The sequence below is a fragment of the Notamacropus eugenii genome, chromosome 2, assembly GCF_028372415.1.
Source record: "Notamacropus eugenii isolate mMacEug1 chromosome 2, mMacEug1.pri_v2, whole genome shotgun sequence".
Lineage (NCBI taxonomy): Eukaryota > Metazoa > Chordata > Mammalia > Diprotodontia > Macropodidae > Notamacropus > Notamacropus eugenii.
The window spans coordinates 97,251,715-97,269,672 of NC_092873.1; the positions used below are offsets into that span (position 1 = coordinate 97,251,715).

The following is a 17,958-nucleotide window of genomic DNA, read 5'->3' on the forward strand; positions in this document are numbered from 1 at the left end:
CAATGGCACTACACATGGTTTCAATATTTCTGGATATTGTTTGGCATTGTATAATAGCTAAAAAAGAAGCATTCCTATCCTTTATTATATCAATTCTCCCTTTGAGAATATGACCCAAGAAGAAAATAAATACTAGATTTGAGGAAAAAAGAAAGAAAAAGAAATCAACAACATATGAAACAACACAGGAATGACAAAACAAAACTGTGGTACATAAATGTAAAGTACTACTTATATTTGTGTAGACATGTATGATAGATGGAAATGTATATGAAATAATGAATAAATGAAAAAATTATTAAGCATTTACTTTGTGCAAAGCAATCTGAATTAAAACAGCAGGACACAAAATAGGATTATACACAGTGATTATATTGAAAAGCACATATGTACCCAGTAACGATGATAAGAGAAGCTAGACTAGTTAGAATTTATTGTTCAGTAGTGTTGTTTGGTTGTTTTAGTTGTGTCTGACTCTTTGTTACCCACCCCATTTGGGGGTTTTCTTGGCAAAAATACTAAAGTGGTTTGCCACTTCCCTCTCTAGCTCATTTTGCAGATGAGAAAACAGGCAAATGGTTAAATGACTTGCCGAGTCATTTAAATTTCTGAGGCTGGATTTAAATTAATTAGGATGAGGCTTCCTGATTCCAAGTCTATTGCTGCTTTTGGGAAAAGACCAATTAGGATATTTAAACATTTTGGGGGGCACTTCAAAAATTCCAGTCTATTAATGTGGAGCAAATTGTTTTTGTGACTACCTCATTGCTTTTGTCAGAATTGTGAGAATAGTAGAGGTCAAGGGGTGTCTAAATTATTTCAAGTTACTGAAATATTGTGGCATTGACCATCGTATAAAATAAATAATAAGTTTGGGTCTTGAAAAGCACTTAGTTTATTGTAAAATTTCATTGCAGGGGTCTTCATTGTAATATTATTTAATTCATACCAATTTCATTTGCAGTTCTGTGTGTTTTCACTGATCGTTTTTAGAATAGCCATGCTTAATCTTCTTGGTAAGGACCACATTTACTTCTCTGTTTTCTACATGCTGGTCATTAAAAATGTACTTGTCCATAGATTCTGTTATGTGATATACATAGTTCATACCTTTTACAAATTTACAGACTTAAGTATATAGAGCATTTTTGGTATTCACTTAATATTCCTTATTGATTTGGAAACTTATTCTGTGACCTACACTTGGACATATTGTTCTCTTTAGAGAAATATATTTATGCTGGATTAAGAAACTATACCAAACCTTTGTGTGAGAGTATGTTAGATCTTCATATTGCATCTTATTTTTTCCTCAGGGAGTTGACACCATAAAGAATCCATTTTAATATGTAATATATCTCATAAAAGTCTTCCCTGCTCTTCTGTGAAATAAATAAATATAAAGAAAGAAAAGTCCTGGGATTAAATAGACTTTCAAGCCTAAATTCTCTACCGGGAGCTGAGTGTTTTCTCTCATGTGTGGCAGGGTGGACAGCTTGTAAGGCTAAAATGAAGAACTGGTAGAATAATTAACACAAATCTTAATTTATTTGCAGCTTTACAATCTACACTTTTTGTACGGCATCCAGAAACTGGGAAATTGTTGGTTAATTTTGATCCCAAAATTTTAGAAATTGTTCGAGAAACTAAATGCATGATAAAGATGAAACTGGAAGTACCAGATCCAGCAAAAAAGCTGCTAAAACTGGAAGCTAAGTTGAAATCAAATAAACTATATTTGCAGGTAATGTCGAAATTATCTTTACTCAGTTTTTGAAGGAGATGTTTTTCTTTTGAAGCAAGATGGTTTAATATATGTTGGATGTACCTTAATGAGCTATGCTCCCAAACTGTCTTTTATCTGTTATGGCTATTTTCGCTTTCTGTGCAAAGAGAACAACATTATGTTGCCTTATGCCTTTTTATGGCCAAATTGACTATTGGCCATGTGGTGAAACTTGGTAATAGCTTTGTAAAAACAATAAATAGGAAAGAATAACATTGGCATAGAGGTTGGGGAAGAAAAAAGGAAGAAAAAGTGAGATGGACAGAGGTCAGATAAAGAATTTTGGGGGATGAAGCTGCCAATGAAACAAACAATGGAAGGGCTTTCAAAATATCCTCTTATATGTAAGAAAGATCAACTTTTTCCTCATTATGCCTAAAAAGTATGAATCTTCAATTCATAGGAAAATGGTTTTTCTATATACTGTGATGGTAGTCTTATACACTGTGGAAAAGATAGAATATTAAAATTCACAGCAACAGAACAAAAATAAGGAAGATGGTTGCCAGAAAGAGAGAAGCAGATAGAAAGAGAATCTTTAGTAAAAATAACAAAAATCAAATTTTGTAAAGCAAAATTCATGCATGGTAGAAAAGACAAAGTCAAAATTTTCACACCTTAAGGCACAATTTCTAAAAATAATCAACTTAAGCAAGTTGGAGTCAGATATACCAAATATAATTTTTAACATAGTCTCTTCCTTCCTTTGAAAATTATACATGGGTACAATTCTGGAGTGCTATTTGGGTAACATATTCTGGAAGAAAAATGATCAAAATCTGGGAAAGTGGAACTTGAAATTACGTAAAGAAAAATATTTGTCAGAAAGAAAGTAGAGTCAAAGAGCAGATTGCTTAGCCTCTGTTCGCAAAAATCCAGAGTTTTCCTGGTTCTCTGAGTAGCAGAGCAAAATGTAAAAAATCACACACACACACACACACGCTCACATTTGCACACCAGAAGGCACTGACAAGCTGTGATGACTTTGAAATGATGGGCATCCATATACAATCTAGATACAGTAATGATCTCCCTAGCTTCTTCACAATCTTCCTGAAGTTTTCCCTTGGTAATCCAGAGTCTAATTTATTTTGCTTCCCAACAGGGAGCGTTCAGCTTTCCTGCTAGCACTCAGGCTAACAAAGCCATTAAACATAGATGAGACAAGGTTTATTCAAGGCAGTAAAGAATGCAGGGAAGGCTACTATATGAGCTGTTAGCAAAGCAATAGGGAAAGTTCCTTATTGTGATCCTCATTCCCATTACCTCCCCAAGTGACTGGGGCCAGACAATACAGATTACTCTGAGAAACCCTCAAGAAATCACTAAAAACACTGGCGGAGGGAAGGTACAAAGCTAGAAGTGAATGTTGGAAACCCTGTCACAATGGCAGGCACATGTGCCAGTTGCCAAAGGAAGAACAGTGAAGTCAAAAATACAAGTTAACTTTAAAAAGCAAAAAATACAAGTTGGGAATCTTGGAAAAACAATGGTTTAGGAAGTCATGATTTGTCAGCATTTCTTTCACCAAGGCAAATTTTAGCTTTTCCTCACCTTAATAGGCTACCTTTGAGGGTTGCCGTAGGAAAAACAAATATATTCACCGTAGATGTTTTTTGAGGAATAATAAATTTTATATTCTGATTGGACTAAATATGATTGTTATGATATAGCTCTTTAGCATTTGATAAAATTATACCAATAACCATTTTAAATATGAAGAATTATGAGAATTTTTAATGGAATCAGAAAGGTCTGTTGCCAGGACTTTGAGCTCGTTACTTTTTTTGCTTCATTTTCTTTCTTTCAAAGTTCTAATCCATTCTTGATATGTCTGGAGTAGATGTTGTTAAAACCTAAGACTGCCTGGGGCTTGTGTAGAATGAGCTAGAACCATTTATCGTTTATCACTGGATCTCTTGGACCAGGAGCTGCTTGGGCTTAAGGAGGCAGACCTTGGGGGTGGCTTATGAACAGAGAGTATATCTGGAAATCAGTGAGTGCTCCATGACCTATCAGTGCTGATGGAAAGTTTTCCAAGCTCCAAGGATATATTTTAAGGCCCAGCAATTTTTGCTGAATATTTTCTGTTTCCTTAGAGAGTAGTTGATCTAGGCTTCTGAGAAGATGCTGGAGATTATCGGTAGAGGGTGTCTTTTAAGTTTCAAATTCATCTTCCACTTTCATCAGTATTAATATCTATTATCAGTACTAATAATAAATGAAATGGCAATGAAAACAAATAGGTTGAATCACTTTTCTAGCTCTATTAGCAGTAAATAACTATTAAGCCTATTTTTAAAAGTCTCTCAAGGATCTTACATTTTTATGTGAAGATAACAAATATGTATATGAGTATATACAGAATAAACATAAAGAAGAAAATACAGATAAATACAAAGTGGTTTGAGAGGGAGGACGCTAGTAATTGGGGGAATCAGGAAAGGCTCAGTTATAGAAGATGGTGTTTGATCTGAGTCTTCAAGGAAGAAAGGAATTCATTTGCTCTGGTGGTGAGGAGGAGGTGTATTTCATGTGTTAAGGATGGCCTCTGAAAGGCTTTGGAAACAGAAGATGGAGCATCAAGAGACAGAGAGACAGAACTTATAACTACAAAGAACTTAAAATTACAAAACTTCGGGTCCACTGTTTCCAACTTCTGAGACTCTATCCCCAGGGAAATGAATGCAAACAAGGAAACCCAGCTTATATAAGGATACTTCCAACAGTATTGTTTATATAGTGAAACATGGGAAACACCAAATACCCAATCCTATGGGTGAAGCTCAACAAATCATAACAGCATTGTGTGTGTGTGTGTGTGTGTGTGTGTGTGTGCTCTGATTACAACAATTGCAAAGGATGTGTGTATAATCTGTATATCTGTACTTTTGTTGTTGAGTTGTCCCAGTCATAGGTTTTCTTGGCAGAAATACCGCACTGGTTTGCCATTTCCATCTTCAGCTCATTTTATAGATGAAGAGCTGAGCAAAACAGGATCCAGTAACTTGCCCAAGGTCACAGAACCAGTGTTTGAGGCCCCATCTGGACTCAGATCCTCCCATCTCCAGGGTGGGTGCTCTATCCATGGTATCATCTAGCTGCCCAGGATCCGTACTCTGACAGGAATCAGAACCGAATCTATGGAGTGATGTGCAAATAGTGTAGAATTTAGTCTGTGTGATGCCACCTGTGATAGGAACACTGATTGCATGCGGGTTTAAATTCTGGTTCTTCTGTTTATTTACTGATACTGATCCAGTGACTTAATCTGGTCCTCACTTTGCTCATCTGTGAAGTAAGGAAGTGAGACTAAATGACCTCTAAAATACTTTTGAGTTGAAATCCTGTGTTTTATTGAGATATTGACACATACCCAAATCCAGTTACTTTTGATGCTCTTGCCTTTGAGGCTACTAGGTGGCACAGTGAATATTGGGCCTGGAGTCAGGAAGGCCTGAACTCAAATCAGATCTCAAGACAGTTATGAACCCTGAGACCCTGGGCAAGTCACCTAACCTTCATATGCCTCAGAGATAGTAAAAATACCTACCTCCTAGGATAGTTGTGAACATCAAATGAGATAATATTTTAAAATTCTTATTACCTTCACTTCCTTCTCACTCACACCTGCCTTGTCTCCCTGCATGGGCTCCATAGCATGGATTGCTTTGCTAGTAGGTTTTCCAAAATCTGATAAGTTATACATAACTTGCATTTATATAGCCCTTTATTTTATAAGCTGTTTATTTTATAAGATATAGATATGATATGATATTATAATATGTTATAGATATAATATAGATATAACATATTAAAATAAAGGGCTATATTTTATGTAGCCCTTTATTTTATGTGATGATTTTTTTCATAAGGGACTGGGGGGGAGTTATTGCTCCCATGTTACAGATGAAGAAATGGAGGTCCAGAGAAATTAATTGGTCACTTAGCTAGGAAGTGAATGGGAAGGACCTGAGCCCAGGTCTTCTGAATCCAATGCTTTTTTTTTTTTCAAAACACTGCTTCCAAAAAGTTTATCAGATGGCAGCTGTATCATTACTTTCTATTGCTTTATTTTCTCCTGAAGATACCAATGATTATTATTATAGTATTTCTATAAGTCTTCTCCTAGGAGCCATATCAAACCATTCAGGCTGGTTATCTGTCATCAGTTGCTTTGTCATACTCCTGACTACCACAAGGGACCATCTTTTCAAGTTATTTTGAATCTGTTACTTTTCTGTGATTGATTCACTGTCACACACTGTCTTGGTAGTAATTAGGTCACTGGTAGACCGAATCCCTATAATTTATGTAAAAATCAATAAGCTAGCTGAAATTGTAGTTACTATCCACAGAAATTTAATTTATACTCTGATTTGTAAGAACTTTTGTATTCTTAGTAGATTGTTATAAGAAAATTAAATGTAGAAATATTTGTAGAGAAAATAAAATTTAATAAATTGATTTAACTCTTAATAGGGTCTTCTGCAGTATTATGAAGAGCTATGCCAGGAAGTACCTACTGTGTTTGTTAATTTGATGGCACCCAAAATGAAAAAGGTTGGTTAACCTGAAAGTATACTAAAACAAATATAGGACTCCTTGAACTGGTGGCAGCAGAGCCCTTTGGAAAACATTCCCTCCTATCCCATTTGTAGTGCCTTACAGCGTATTAAATAACTAACGTGTACTGTGTTTGGAGGACAGTACAGTCCTAAATATCATGGAACTTTAAACATCCAACATAAGTATATATTTGGACATATACATATGTGCATAATAATCAGTTAAAGAGAGTAGTGAGAAATAACCAGGAAATACAAAAAAGTGATCTTCAGTAAAATGGAAGATACTTTATCTTACAAATACCGACAGTGTAATGTTTTCTATAACTATAGATGTATTACTAATGGAATGTTTTATTTGTAATCTCTATAGGTAGAATCTGTGTTGAGACAAGGATTAACAATATTAACATGGTCATCTCTAACACTGGACAGTTTCTTTCAAGAAGTTGATTCAGTTATGAATATGTTTAATCAACTTTTAAAAAAGGTATGTTCCTGATATATAAGTAAAAACATTAATATTTATGTTTGATTAAGGATATGACTAATATTTTATTAATTTATTAAATCTGCTTAAGGGGTAAGACTTATGAAGCAAATGGAATTGTGACTTGCTCAGGGTCACACAGCTAATAAGTGTCTGAGGCCAAATTTGTACTCAGGAAGACTCACACCAGGCCTTGCACTCTATCCACTGTGCCACCTAGTTGCCCCTTCATGTACCTTGAAAAATTCCATCACCTTCATGAGGCCTACCTTAATTGTTTTTAACCTTAGAGGCACTGGAAACAAGTCATTAAAAATGCATAGGGATGACAGTGCTTTAAAATGCATCAATAATGAATTTAGTGGAAAGAACACCAGATGTGCATTATATTTAAAATTCCTGTCTGCGATTTCATCAATGTAGGGAACTCTTAGAATAGAAACTGCCCTTCTTTGGTATGAATCAGGAACTTAGCTCTAAAGGACTGGGACTGAAATTAGGAATATCTCAGTTCACATTTGTCTTACTCTCTTACTAGCTGTGTTACCCTGGGCAAACCACTTAGCCTCTATGTGCCTCAGTTTCCTCAATTGTAAAATAGGGATAGTAACATCACCTACCTCTCAAGGTTGTTATGAGCATCAAATTGGATAATATTTGCTAAATGCTTAGTACAGTGCCTGACACCTTTTCCTTCCTCTTTCCTTTACTCTCTGTGATTATGATCTCAGTGTGCTGTCCAGGGGGCACTGAGAGATTTAAATAACTTGCCCATGATCCCACAGCCAGTATGTATCAGAGGCAAATCTTTACCCCAGGTGTTCTTATTCCCTAGGCCACATTCTCCTTTCTTACAGTGCTACTTGTACAAGTAGGGGTTAAATCATTTCAATTTTTTGGTCCTGTTTCCTTAATGTAAAATTAGGTTAATTGACTAGATTACCTCTAAGAGTTTCTTCCTGCTCCGAATCCTATGAAATATTGATCCAGTGTTACCAATTTTATACTCATGAAATCTCATTATAACCTTATTCCATACTGCAGTTTTGGAGTATGAGTATATAAACAATAAACATCTAAAGAGAACCCAGGTGAGGCTCTTATTACGAATGAATAATAGCAAGAGGCAAGGATTGAGAAATAGAATGACCAATGAATGGGTCATAAGTCACACACTCATTTCTAGCTTGATAAATACATAGAGTGGGGTTAAATGTCTTTCTGTCTTCCACTCTGTAGCTCCATTGGTGATACACTATATTGCATTGTCGTTGAGTAGAGGCAGACACATGTAAGGCTTCTGCTTCAAGAACCTAAAAAAACGGCTGTACTGAAAGAGCCAAAAGTGTTTTATTAATGTGGTTCCTCCCTTTTTTTGTAGGTCAATGACTTGTGTGAAATGCATATTGATGCGGTTCTAAAAGAAATAGCAAAAACATTATTAATTTCTCTGCCAGAACATGGCGCAGCCAAAGTAGAAGAGATGTTAACTCTCAATGAGGTAGGTATCATACTTACTTATCACATTGTTAAAAGATGTTAAATGAATGTAACCTTGCAAGTTAAGGTATAAATTTGCAATATAAATTTTGTGTGTGAAATTGGCTGAAGCTGCTTTATCTTTGTATCTCCAGTGCCTAACACAATGCCTTACATGGAATAGCCCATTTACAAATGTTTGTGGTACTGAATTGGATAGTATGGATAGTAGTATGACTATGTCTCATTCTTCGTTTCTTTTAATTATCTATTATTTCTTGTCTATGTTTCATTTATTTTCCCTTATCACCTCTTTTGACCAGCCATTCCATAATTTTTTCCTTCTGTCTTATTGTCTTACTATTGTCTTAATATCTTACTGTCTCTTTAATTTCCTTTTAATTTTCTTTGCAACTTTTTCCTTCTGTTCATGTGTGTTGATATGATTATGAACCTCTGTATATGATGAGTATGGCTGACAAAACAAAGGTCAAGGGCTTTGGGATTTACAGCTTTTCCTTTTTCTTCTTCTGAGAGTCAGAGAACTGCTAAAAGAAGCTTTGGCAGTTACACCTTTGACTATAAAATTTTTACCAGTCTGACACAGTATGAAAATGCCACTCCTCTCTGCCCATTTTTCTCCAGTAGAGATAATTGCAATTCTATAAATTAGAAGTAAATTATAAAAATAAAAGCTATATAAATGTTAGCTATTATTTGTATTAAAAAAGAAATATAAATTATTACTTTGATAGCAGGTATTTCACAGTAACATGTATATGTAAATAACTAAAAATAAATTTCATTGTTTGATAGCATTACACAAAGGAATGGGCTGACATATTGAATCACAAAAGTAGACATGTGGAAAAAGCTGTCATTGAACTTCTGTCAATATTTGAGTCAATTTATGAAGTTACAGATTCTAAGAAAACTTCAAAACAAACAGCAGGTAATTAATCTCTAATTGTAAGAGAGAGAAATTCTGGGAATTGAGACTTTTGGATCATTTTTCCTTTATGACTTAGCAAGTTGTTTGTTCAGGTTAAGTTTGAAAACTATAAACCTTCATAAAATTTTAAACTTTCTTATGGGTAGGTACCATTTTTTTTGTAGTCATGCAAAACATTTCCATATTAGCCATATTGCAAAAGAATATATAGGCAACCAAGAAAAAAAAAATTTAAACGTAAGTAAAAGTAATCTTCAATCTGCATTTGGACTCTGTTAATTCATTTTAAAAAAAATTTTTAATTGTTTGTTTTCAGTTTTCAACAATCACTTCCAAAAGTTTTAAATTTTCTCCCTCTCTCTCTCCCCTCCCTCCCCAAGATGGCATGCAGTCTTACATGGTTTCTATATAGACATTCTTATTAAGGAAATTTTCACATTAGTCATGTTGCCTAGAGGAATTAAAATGAGTGGGGATACCATGAGAAAAACAAACCAAACCAAAATATAACACAAGAGAAAATAGTCTGTTTCATTCTGCATTTGGATTCTGTCGTTCTTTCTCTGGATGTGGATGGCATTTGGCATCAAGAGAACTTTACTGTGAAGGCTAAGCCCATCAGAAACAGTGCTCACACCCTGTGGCTGTTACTGTGTATAATGTTCTCCTGGTTCTGCTCATTTCTTTCAGCATCAGTTCATTTAAGTCTTTCCAGGTTTTTCTGAAGTCTGCCTTATAACTAAAAATAAATTTCATTGTTTGATAACATTACACAAAGGAATGGGCTGACATACTGAATCACAAGATTTCTTATAGCACAATAGTATTCGAATACATTCATATACCACTTGTTCAGCCATTCCCGTATTGATGGCCATTCCCTCAATTTCCAGTTCTTGGCTACCACAAAAAGAGCTGCTATAAAATTTTTTGTACATGTGTGGGACCTTTTCCCATTTTTATGATCTCTTTGGGATATAGCCCTAGAAGTGATATTGCTGGGTCAAAGGGTATGCACATTTTTATAGCCCTTTGGATGTAGTTCCAAATTGTTCTCCAAGATGGTTGGTTCAGTTCACAGCTTCACCATCAGTGCATTACTGTCTCTATTTTTCCACATCCTTTCCAACATTTGTCTTTTTCCTTTTCTCTCATATTAGCCAATCTGATAGGTTTGAAGTAGTATCTTAAAGTTGTTTTAATTTTCATTTCTCTAATTAAGAGTGATTTAGAACATTTTTTCACATGACTGTAGATAGCTTCTTCCGAAAACTACCTGCTCATGTCCTTTGACCATTTGTCAGTTGGGGAATAATTTGTATTCTTATAAATTTATCTCAGTTCTCTATATATTTAGGAAATGAGGGCTTTATCAGAAAACTTACCATAAAAATTTCCTCCAGTTTCCTGCTTTACTTCTAATCTTGGCCGCATTGATTTTTTTTTTCATGCAAAAACTGCTTAATTTGATGTAATCAAAATTGTCCATTCTATATCCCATAATGTTCTCTTTCTCTTAATTCTTCCATTATTCATAAATCTGACAGGTAAAATATTCCATGTTCTTTTAATTTGCTTATGATAACACCTTTTGTATGTGAATCATGTATCCATTTTGACCATATATGGGTATATAGTGTGAGATGTTTGTTTATCCTTAGTTTTTGCCGAACTGCTCCCTAGTTTTCCCAGCAATTTTTGTCAGATAGTGAGTTCTTGTCCTAAAATCTTGCATGTTTGGATTTTTGAAGCACCAGATTACTATAGTCTCTTATTCTTGTTCCACTGACCCACCTCTCTATTTCTTAGCCAGTACCAAATTGTTTTGAAGATTACTGTGTTGTAATACAGTTCGAGTGTACTGATACACCTTCTTTCACATTTTTTTCATTGATTCTCTTTATGTTCTTAACTTTTTGTTCTTCCAGATGAATTTTGTTATTATTTTTGAGTTCTATAAAATCCTTTTTGGTAGTTTGATTGGTATGACATTGAATAAGTAAATTAATTTAGGTAGAATAGTCATTTTGTTATTTTGGTTTTGCCTACCCATAAGCAATTAATTAATATTTCTCCAATTGTTTAGATCTGACTTTATTTGTGTAAATGGTGTTTTGTAATTGTGTTCATGTAGTTACTGGACATGTCTTGGCACGTAGACATCCAAGTATTTTACATTGCCTGCAGTTATTTTAAAAGGAATTTTTCTTTCTTTTCTCTTGCTGCTGGACCTTTTTCATAATAAATTAAATGCTGATGATTTATATGGGTTTATATCTATCTACTTTGCTGAAGTTGTTAATTATTTCAACTAATTTTTTAGTTGAGGAGATGTTCATCTCCTTTTTATTTTAATTTTTTAGTTTTAGAATCTTTTTGATTCTCTAAGTATTCCATTACATTATATGTAGAGAGTGATAGTATTCTCATTTCCTATTTTAATTTCTTCAATTAATTTTTCTTGTCTTATTGCTATAGCTAGCATTTTTAGAACAATAATGAATAGCAGTAGTGATATTGAGCATCCTTGCTTCAACCTTAATCTTATTGGTAAGACTTCTAATTCTTGTTGATGATTTTAAATAGATATTACTTATCATTTTAGGGAAAACTCCATTTATTCTCATGCTTTCTAATGTTTTTAATAGGAATGCGTATTGTATTTCATCTAAAGCTTTTTCTGAATCTGTGAGATTTATACGAGATTTTATGATTTGTGATGCTTTTGTTATTGATATCGTCAATTATACTGGTAGTTTTTTTAATATTGAAACTGCATTCCTGGTAAAATTCCCACCTGGTCTTGTGTATGATCTTTATATTTCTGTAATCTCCTTCCTAGTATTTTATTTAAAATTTTTTGTGTCAATATTCATTAAAGAGATTGACCTGCTCTTGATTTGCTCTACCTGGTTTAGGTATTAGCACCATATTTTCATTAAAAAATGAATTTGGTAAAAATTCCTTCTTTGCCTATTTTCCCAAATAATTTATATAGTATTGGAATTAATTGTTCTTTAAATGTTTGGTAGGATCCACCTGTGAACCTTGTTGGTCCTGGGGATTTTTTTCTAAGGGAGCTCATTTATGTCTTGTTCAATTTCTTTTTCTTTAGATAGTGTTCTCTTTCTTCTTCTGATAATCTGAGCAATTTATATTTTTGTAAATATTAATCTGTTTTACTGAAATTGTCAGATTTGTTGTTATATATTTGGGTAGAATAGCTCCTAGTAATTGTTTTAATTTCCTCTTTTTTGGTGGTGAATTTACCTTTTTAATTTTTGATTCTAATAATTTGATTTTCTTTCTTAAAAATCAAATTAACTAGTGGTTTATCGCCTTTATTATTGTTTTTTGACAAAACTAGCTTCTAATTTTATTTATTAGATTTTTTTTTTTACTTTCAATTTTATTAATCCTTTGATTTTCAGGATTTACAGTTTGGTGTGTAATTGGAGATTTTTAATTTGCCCTTTTTCTAGTTTATTTTTAGTTGCATGCCCAATTCATTCATCTGCTTTTCTCTCTTGTAATAATAGAAGCAAGCATTTAGAGATAACAATTTTCTCCTAAGTTACTTTGTCTGCATCCCATACATTTTGATAAGTTGTCTCATTATTGTCATTCTTTTTAATGAAATTGTTGATTGCTTCTATGATTTGTTCTTTGGCCCACTCATTCTTTAGGATTAGATTATTTAACTTTTAATTAATTTTGAATCTATGTTTCCACGACCCTTTATTGAATTTATATTGCTTTTCTACATTTGTTGTGATGTTTTTAATGTGTTAATATGTGGTCAAGTTTTTGTAAAGGTGCCATGTCCAGCGGAGAAAAAGGTATAACTCTTTTCTGTTCTCATTCAGTTTTCTCCAGAGGTTTATTATATCTAACTTTTCCAAAAATCTGTTCATCTCCTTAACTTCTTTCTTGTTTATTTTATGGTTAGATTTATTTAGACCTGAGAGGGGTAGGTATGGTTTTATTCTCTTTTTCTTCCTGTAACTCATTTAACTTTTCCTTTAAGAATTTGGATGTGCTGCCATTTCATGCATATATATTTAGTACTGATAGTACTTCATTTTCTATAGTACCTTTTAGCAAAATATAGTTTCTCTGCTTACTCTTTTAATTAGGTTTATTTTTGCTTTTTCTTTGTCCGAGATCATGATGAAGCATAATAGATTCTGCTCTAGCCCCTTATTTTTACTCTCTGTGATTCTATGTATTTCAAATGTGTTTCTTGGAAGCAACATATTTCTGGATTCTAATTTTTAAACCATTCTGTTTCTGTTTTATGGATGAGTTCCTCCCTTTTACTTTCATAATTATGACTATTAATTATATTATACTCTATCCCATTTCCTCCCAGTTTACCTTCTCCTTTTTTACTCTGTTCCTCCTCAAAATTTTTTTCTTCTTCTGATTGCTACCTCCCTTAATCTGTCCTCCCTTCTATCAACCTCTTCTTTTACTTCTCTGTAGGGTAAAAATGAATTTCTATACCCAACTGAATGTGTGTGTGTGATTCCTCATTTCAGCCAGTTCTGATGATAGTAAGGTTCAAGCATTGCCCTCCTTCCTTTCCTTCATCTTTCCCCCCACTGTAAAACCTCTTCTTTTTGTGCCTGTCTTATGTGAGATAATTTTCCCTGATCTTCCTCTCCCTTCTCCCTTTCTCATCATTTCATTTTTTTACTTTTTTGGCAATCATCCCAACATAATTGATTCACACCCATACCCTCTGTCTATGTAGCCTTCTTCTAACTGCCCTAAAAATGATAAAGTTCCTAGAAGTTACATATATTATCTTCTCCTATGGGAATGTAAACAGTTTGACCTTATTGATTCTCTTATGGTTTCTCCTTCATATGTGCCTTTTTATGCTTCTCTTGAGTATTGTCTTTGAAAGCCAGATTCAGCTCAGGTATTTTTGGCAGGAATACTTGAAAGTCTTCTGTTTCATTGGATAGGTTATTCTTGGTTGTAATCCTAGCTCCTTTGCCTTCTGGAATATCATATTCTGAGTCCACTGATCTTTTAATATGGAAACTGATGAATCTTGTACTATCCTGACTGACTCCACAATATTTGAATTGTTTATTTTGGAATGCTTGCAATATTTTCTTCTGTTCTTGGGAATCTCTGGAATTTGGCTATAATATTCCTGAGAGTTTTCATTTTGGGATCTATTTTAGGAAGGAAGTGAGCAGTGGATTCTTCCACTTTCTATTTTATCCTTTGGTTCTAGGACATCAGGGAAGTTTTCCTTGATAATTTCTTAAAAGATGATATCTAGGCTCTTTTTATAATCATGGTTTTCAAGTGTTCTCTAATGAAATACTTCACATTTTCTTCCATTTTTTTCATTCTTTTGAATGTTTTGTTGTCTCTTGGTTTTTCAGGGAGTCATTATCCTGTACTTGTCCAATTTTAATTTTTAAAGAATTATTTTCTTCAGTGAACTTTTTGTACCTCTTTTTTCTTTTGGCCAATTTTTCCTCTTGTGGAATTCTTCAATAAATTTTTGTATTTCTTTTACCATTTGGACAGTTCTGCATTTTAAGGAATTCTTCTCATCATTGGATTTTTGAGCCTCTTTTACCACTTGCTCAAGTTCTATTTTTTAATGTTTTATTTTCTTCAGTATTTTTTGTGCTTCTTTGACCAAACCATCGACTCTCCATAATTTTCTTGTATCACTCTCATTTCTTTCCCAAATTTTCCTCTACCTCTCTTATCCAATTTTTAAAATCCTTTTTGAGCTCTCCCAGGAATTCTTTTTGCACTTTTATCCAATTTATATGCTTGTCTTCTGGGTTTGTGTCTTATGATCTTCTCTGTCACTATAGTAACTTGTTATGGTCAGATTCTTTTTTTCTTTTTGCTTATTTTTCCAGTCTCTTTTTTTACTTTTAACTTTTATGTTAAATCTGGGATTGGCTTCTGGGGTATACAGGTTGTTATCCCAAGGTTTAGGCCTTTCTTGCTGCTGTTTTCAGAACTTGCTGTAGGAGTCTGTATGTTTTTGGTGTTTCCAAGGTGGTTTGAGAGGTAAGGTCACTATTCTCTTGGCCTGTGTTCTGTTCTTTACCCAGAAAGGGACCTTTTTCCCCTGTAGTCACCAGTCTTAACACTCCTCCTGGGCCAGAGACTCTGACTGGGGACCAGTTCTTCAGTTGTCCCAATTGCTAGTATTTCCCTCCTTCTTCGAATTGAGACTTGGGTCCCTGTCCCTCCTCCCTCTCCCCACCATGGGCAATCACAAACATTCCTCTCCACTCTGGAAGCACAAGTAGGCTTTCTGCTCCCCTGTGGCTGCAAATTCTTTCTCTTCTTTTGTTCCTGGGACTGTGATTTGTAACTCTGTCTAGATAATGGAATAGAATAGGTCCTGAACCCAGTGCCAGCAAAGAGTCCCCTGCAGTCTCCTTCTGACCTATCGTCCAACCATGCCCTCCTCCTCTATCTGTGGGCTGAAAGCTCCCCAAGCTGCCACCAATGCTGCCACTTCCAAGGCTGATGTCTTAATTGGCCTGCATTGCTTTGTCTGTGTAATGCTGTAGGTTTGACCCCCACTCTGGTGAGACAGACCTTTTCTGATGACCTCCCAAGTTGTCTTGGGCTGGAAAAATTATTTCACTTGTTCTTTCTATAGTTCTGCCACTCCAGTATTCAATTTGAGGCATTGTTTTAGAGTTGTTTGGAGGGGAATTTGATGAGTGCTTCTTTACTCTTCCATCTTGGCTCCACCCCTTGTCAGTCCCATTTTTATGTCTCTTGACTCTGCAAATAATAGATACCCAGTAAATATTTTTGTCTTAATGATTTACTTGAGACAAGTTACTAATGAAGTTGAATTTTCATAGTTGTTTCCCCCCAAAGACAGAAGAGTTCTCCTAACAAATGTACATCTAATACCATTCTTTATCTGTACTCTCACTTGGTCATCCTATCTTTTTCCATGGCTTCAATGATTTCTGTGACATGAACCCTAATTATGTATCTTCATTTTCCACTGCTTCTAGAATTCCACTTACCTGTTCTTTATTTTGTGTTGGATTTTCTACCAGCACATTAAACTCAACATGTCTAAAATAGAACTTGTCATCTTCTTCACTAAACCTATCCTTCCACTAAACTCTATTTTTGTTAATGCTACCACTATTTTCCTAATCACCCAGGAGTCCTTTACTCTTCTCTCCCTCCAGTCAGTTCTCAGGTCCTTGCTTTCTACCTCCACCATATCTCTTACATCTGGCCCTTTGTTTCCCATCTTATAACAGTCACCAAGGTTAGATCTTCATTTCTTCTGTCTTATACCATTTCAGTAATTTTAATTGGTCTTTCTGCCCCTGTTTAATCATTCTACATCATTACCTGAGAAATCTTTCTAATACACTAGTACTGTATTGTCTCTACCCTAAATAAAAAACCTGGAGTTTCTTCACACTGCCTGCCAAATAAAATAGAAATTTCTCATCTTGGCACATAAAGCCTTCCATAATTTGGCTCCTATCCTACTTCATACCTTACGTGGTTTGTTTTCTAATCAAACTAGATCATTTTCTGTTCTCCACATAATTCTGCCTTTTTCCATCCACATGATTTTATTCATGTTTGAAATAGACTTCTCCATCCCCATATGTTGTTGTTCTTCCTTTCCTTTGAGACCCAATTTAGGTTATATTATACCTGTGGAATATAGCTTTCCATGACTGCCCTGTCTCCCTTCCACTTCCCTACTCCTTTTCTACTGCCACCACCCCATGAGAGTCTTACGTGATTCCTAAAATTTTTCCAGTTACTTTCTCTGGACCTCTTCTTTACATTTGTCTTATTTTCACTAGGATTTTGGTTCATAAGATCATGGATTTAAAGCTAGAAGGGCCCTTTGAAGTCATCCAGACCAACCCCTTCATTTTTGTTTATAGATTTGTTCGTTTATCATTGGCTTATAAACTCCTTAAGAGTAGGACCTGTGTCATAACTGTACTTTGCATAGATAAAAACCCTAAGGAGGTATTTGATAAACGAATGAATTCTTTGTAGCTTTCCAAAAGAAAGAATATCACTGTTTTACAGTTTTTATTATAACTGTACAACTTTTGCATATTTTTATTTCTGGATGACTTGCTCTCATCCTGCAAGTCCTGATGTTTCATAATTAATGGTTATTTGTTTTATGTACAGTTGTTGGTCTGTAAAAGTATGAGGCAAGCCAATCCCCATTTCCTCTTAACTCCGATTAATTCAGTTTTGTTCATAAAGACAATGTTTCAAAAACCTTTTTCTCTGAATAGTGCATTCTTCAACATTCCGCTAGATTCAGAGGATGTGACTGAATAGTGCAGTTTCAGTAATCATGCATAATTAGAAAAAGTACTTCCTAGGTAGAAAAATTCAGACTGCAATGTACAATTCAAAAAATAAAAACCAGCCTAAACTTGCCCTTACCTTGTAATCTTATAGTCTAGCTTTTGAATACTTTTGGTATAGAATCTGAGACCCCTTGACACAGTTCTCCTTTTTGCATAAATTGTCCAGAGAAATGAGGAAGAGTTTATAGTCTTAATAAAATAGATCCAGTAGATTGGTCTAGGGTAAAAACCTTCACCTGTGATCTATTGGGGTAAAATATAGGCTGTAGAGGAGAACATGACTTCCAGTGGTTTATTGAATA

At 34.4% G+C, this 17,958-nt stretch overlaps 1 protein-coding gene across 5 annotated transcripts in view; it reads left to right on the plus strand.

Annotated features, from left to right (window-relative positions):
- The window catches only part of DNAH8 (dynein axonemal heavy chain 8), a 396,942-nt gene that overhangs the window by 95,459 nt on the left and 283,525 nt on the right, over positions 1–17,958 (plus strand). For all 5 annotated transcript variants that reach the window (XM_072641991.1, XM_072641989.1, XM_072641988.1 and 2 more), the window contains 5 exons: positions 1,557–1,744; positions 6,269–6,349; positions 6,728–6,844; positions 8,226–8,345; positions 9,140–9,275. In XM_072641991.1, the coding sequence (XP_072498092.1) occupies positions 1,557–1,744; positions 6,269–6,349; positions 6,728–6,844; positions 8,226–8,345; positions 9,140–9,275 (642 nt within the window). The remainder of the gene's footprint in view (positions 1–1,556; positions 1,745–6,268; positions 6,350–6,727; positions 6,845–8,225; positions 8,346–9,139; positions 9,276–17,958) is intronic.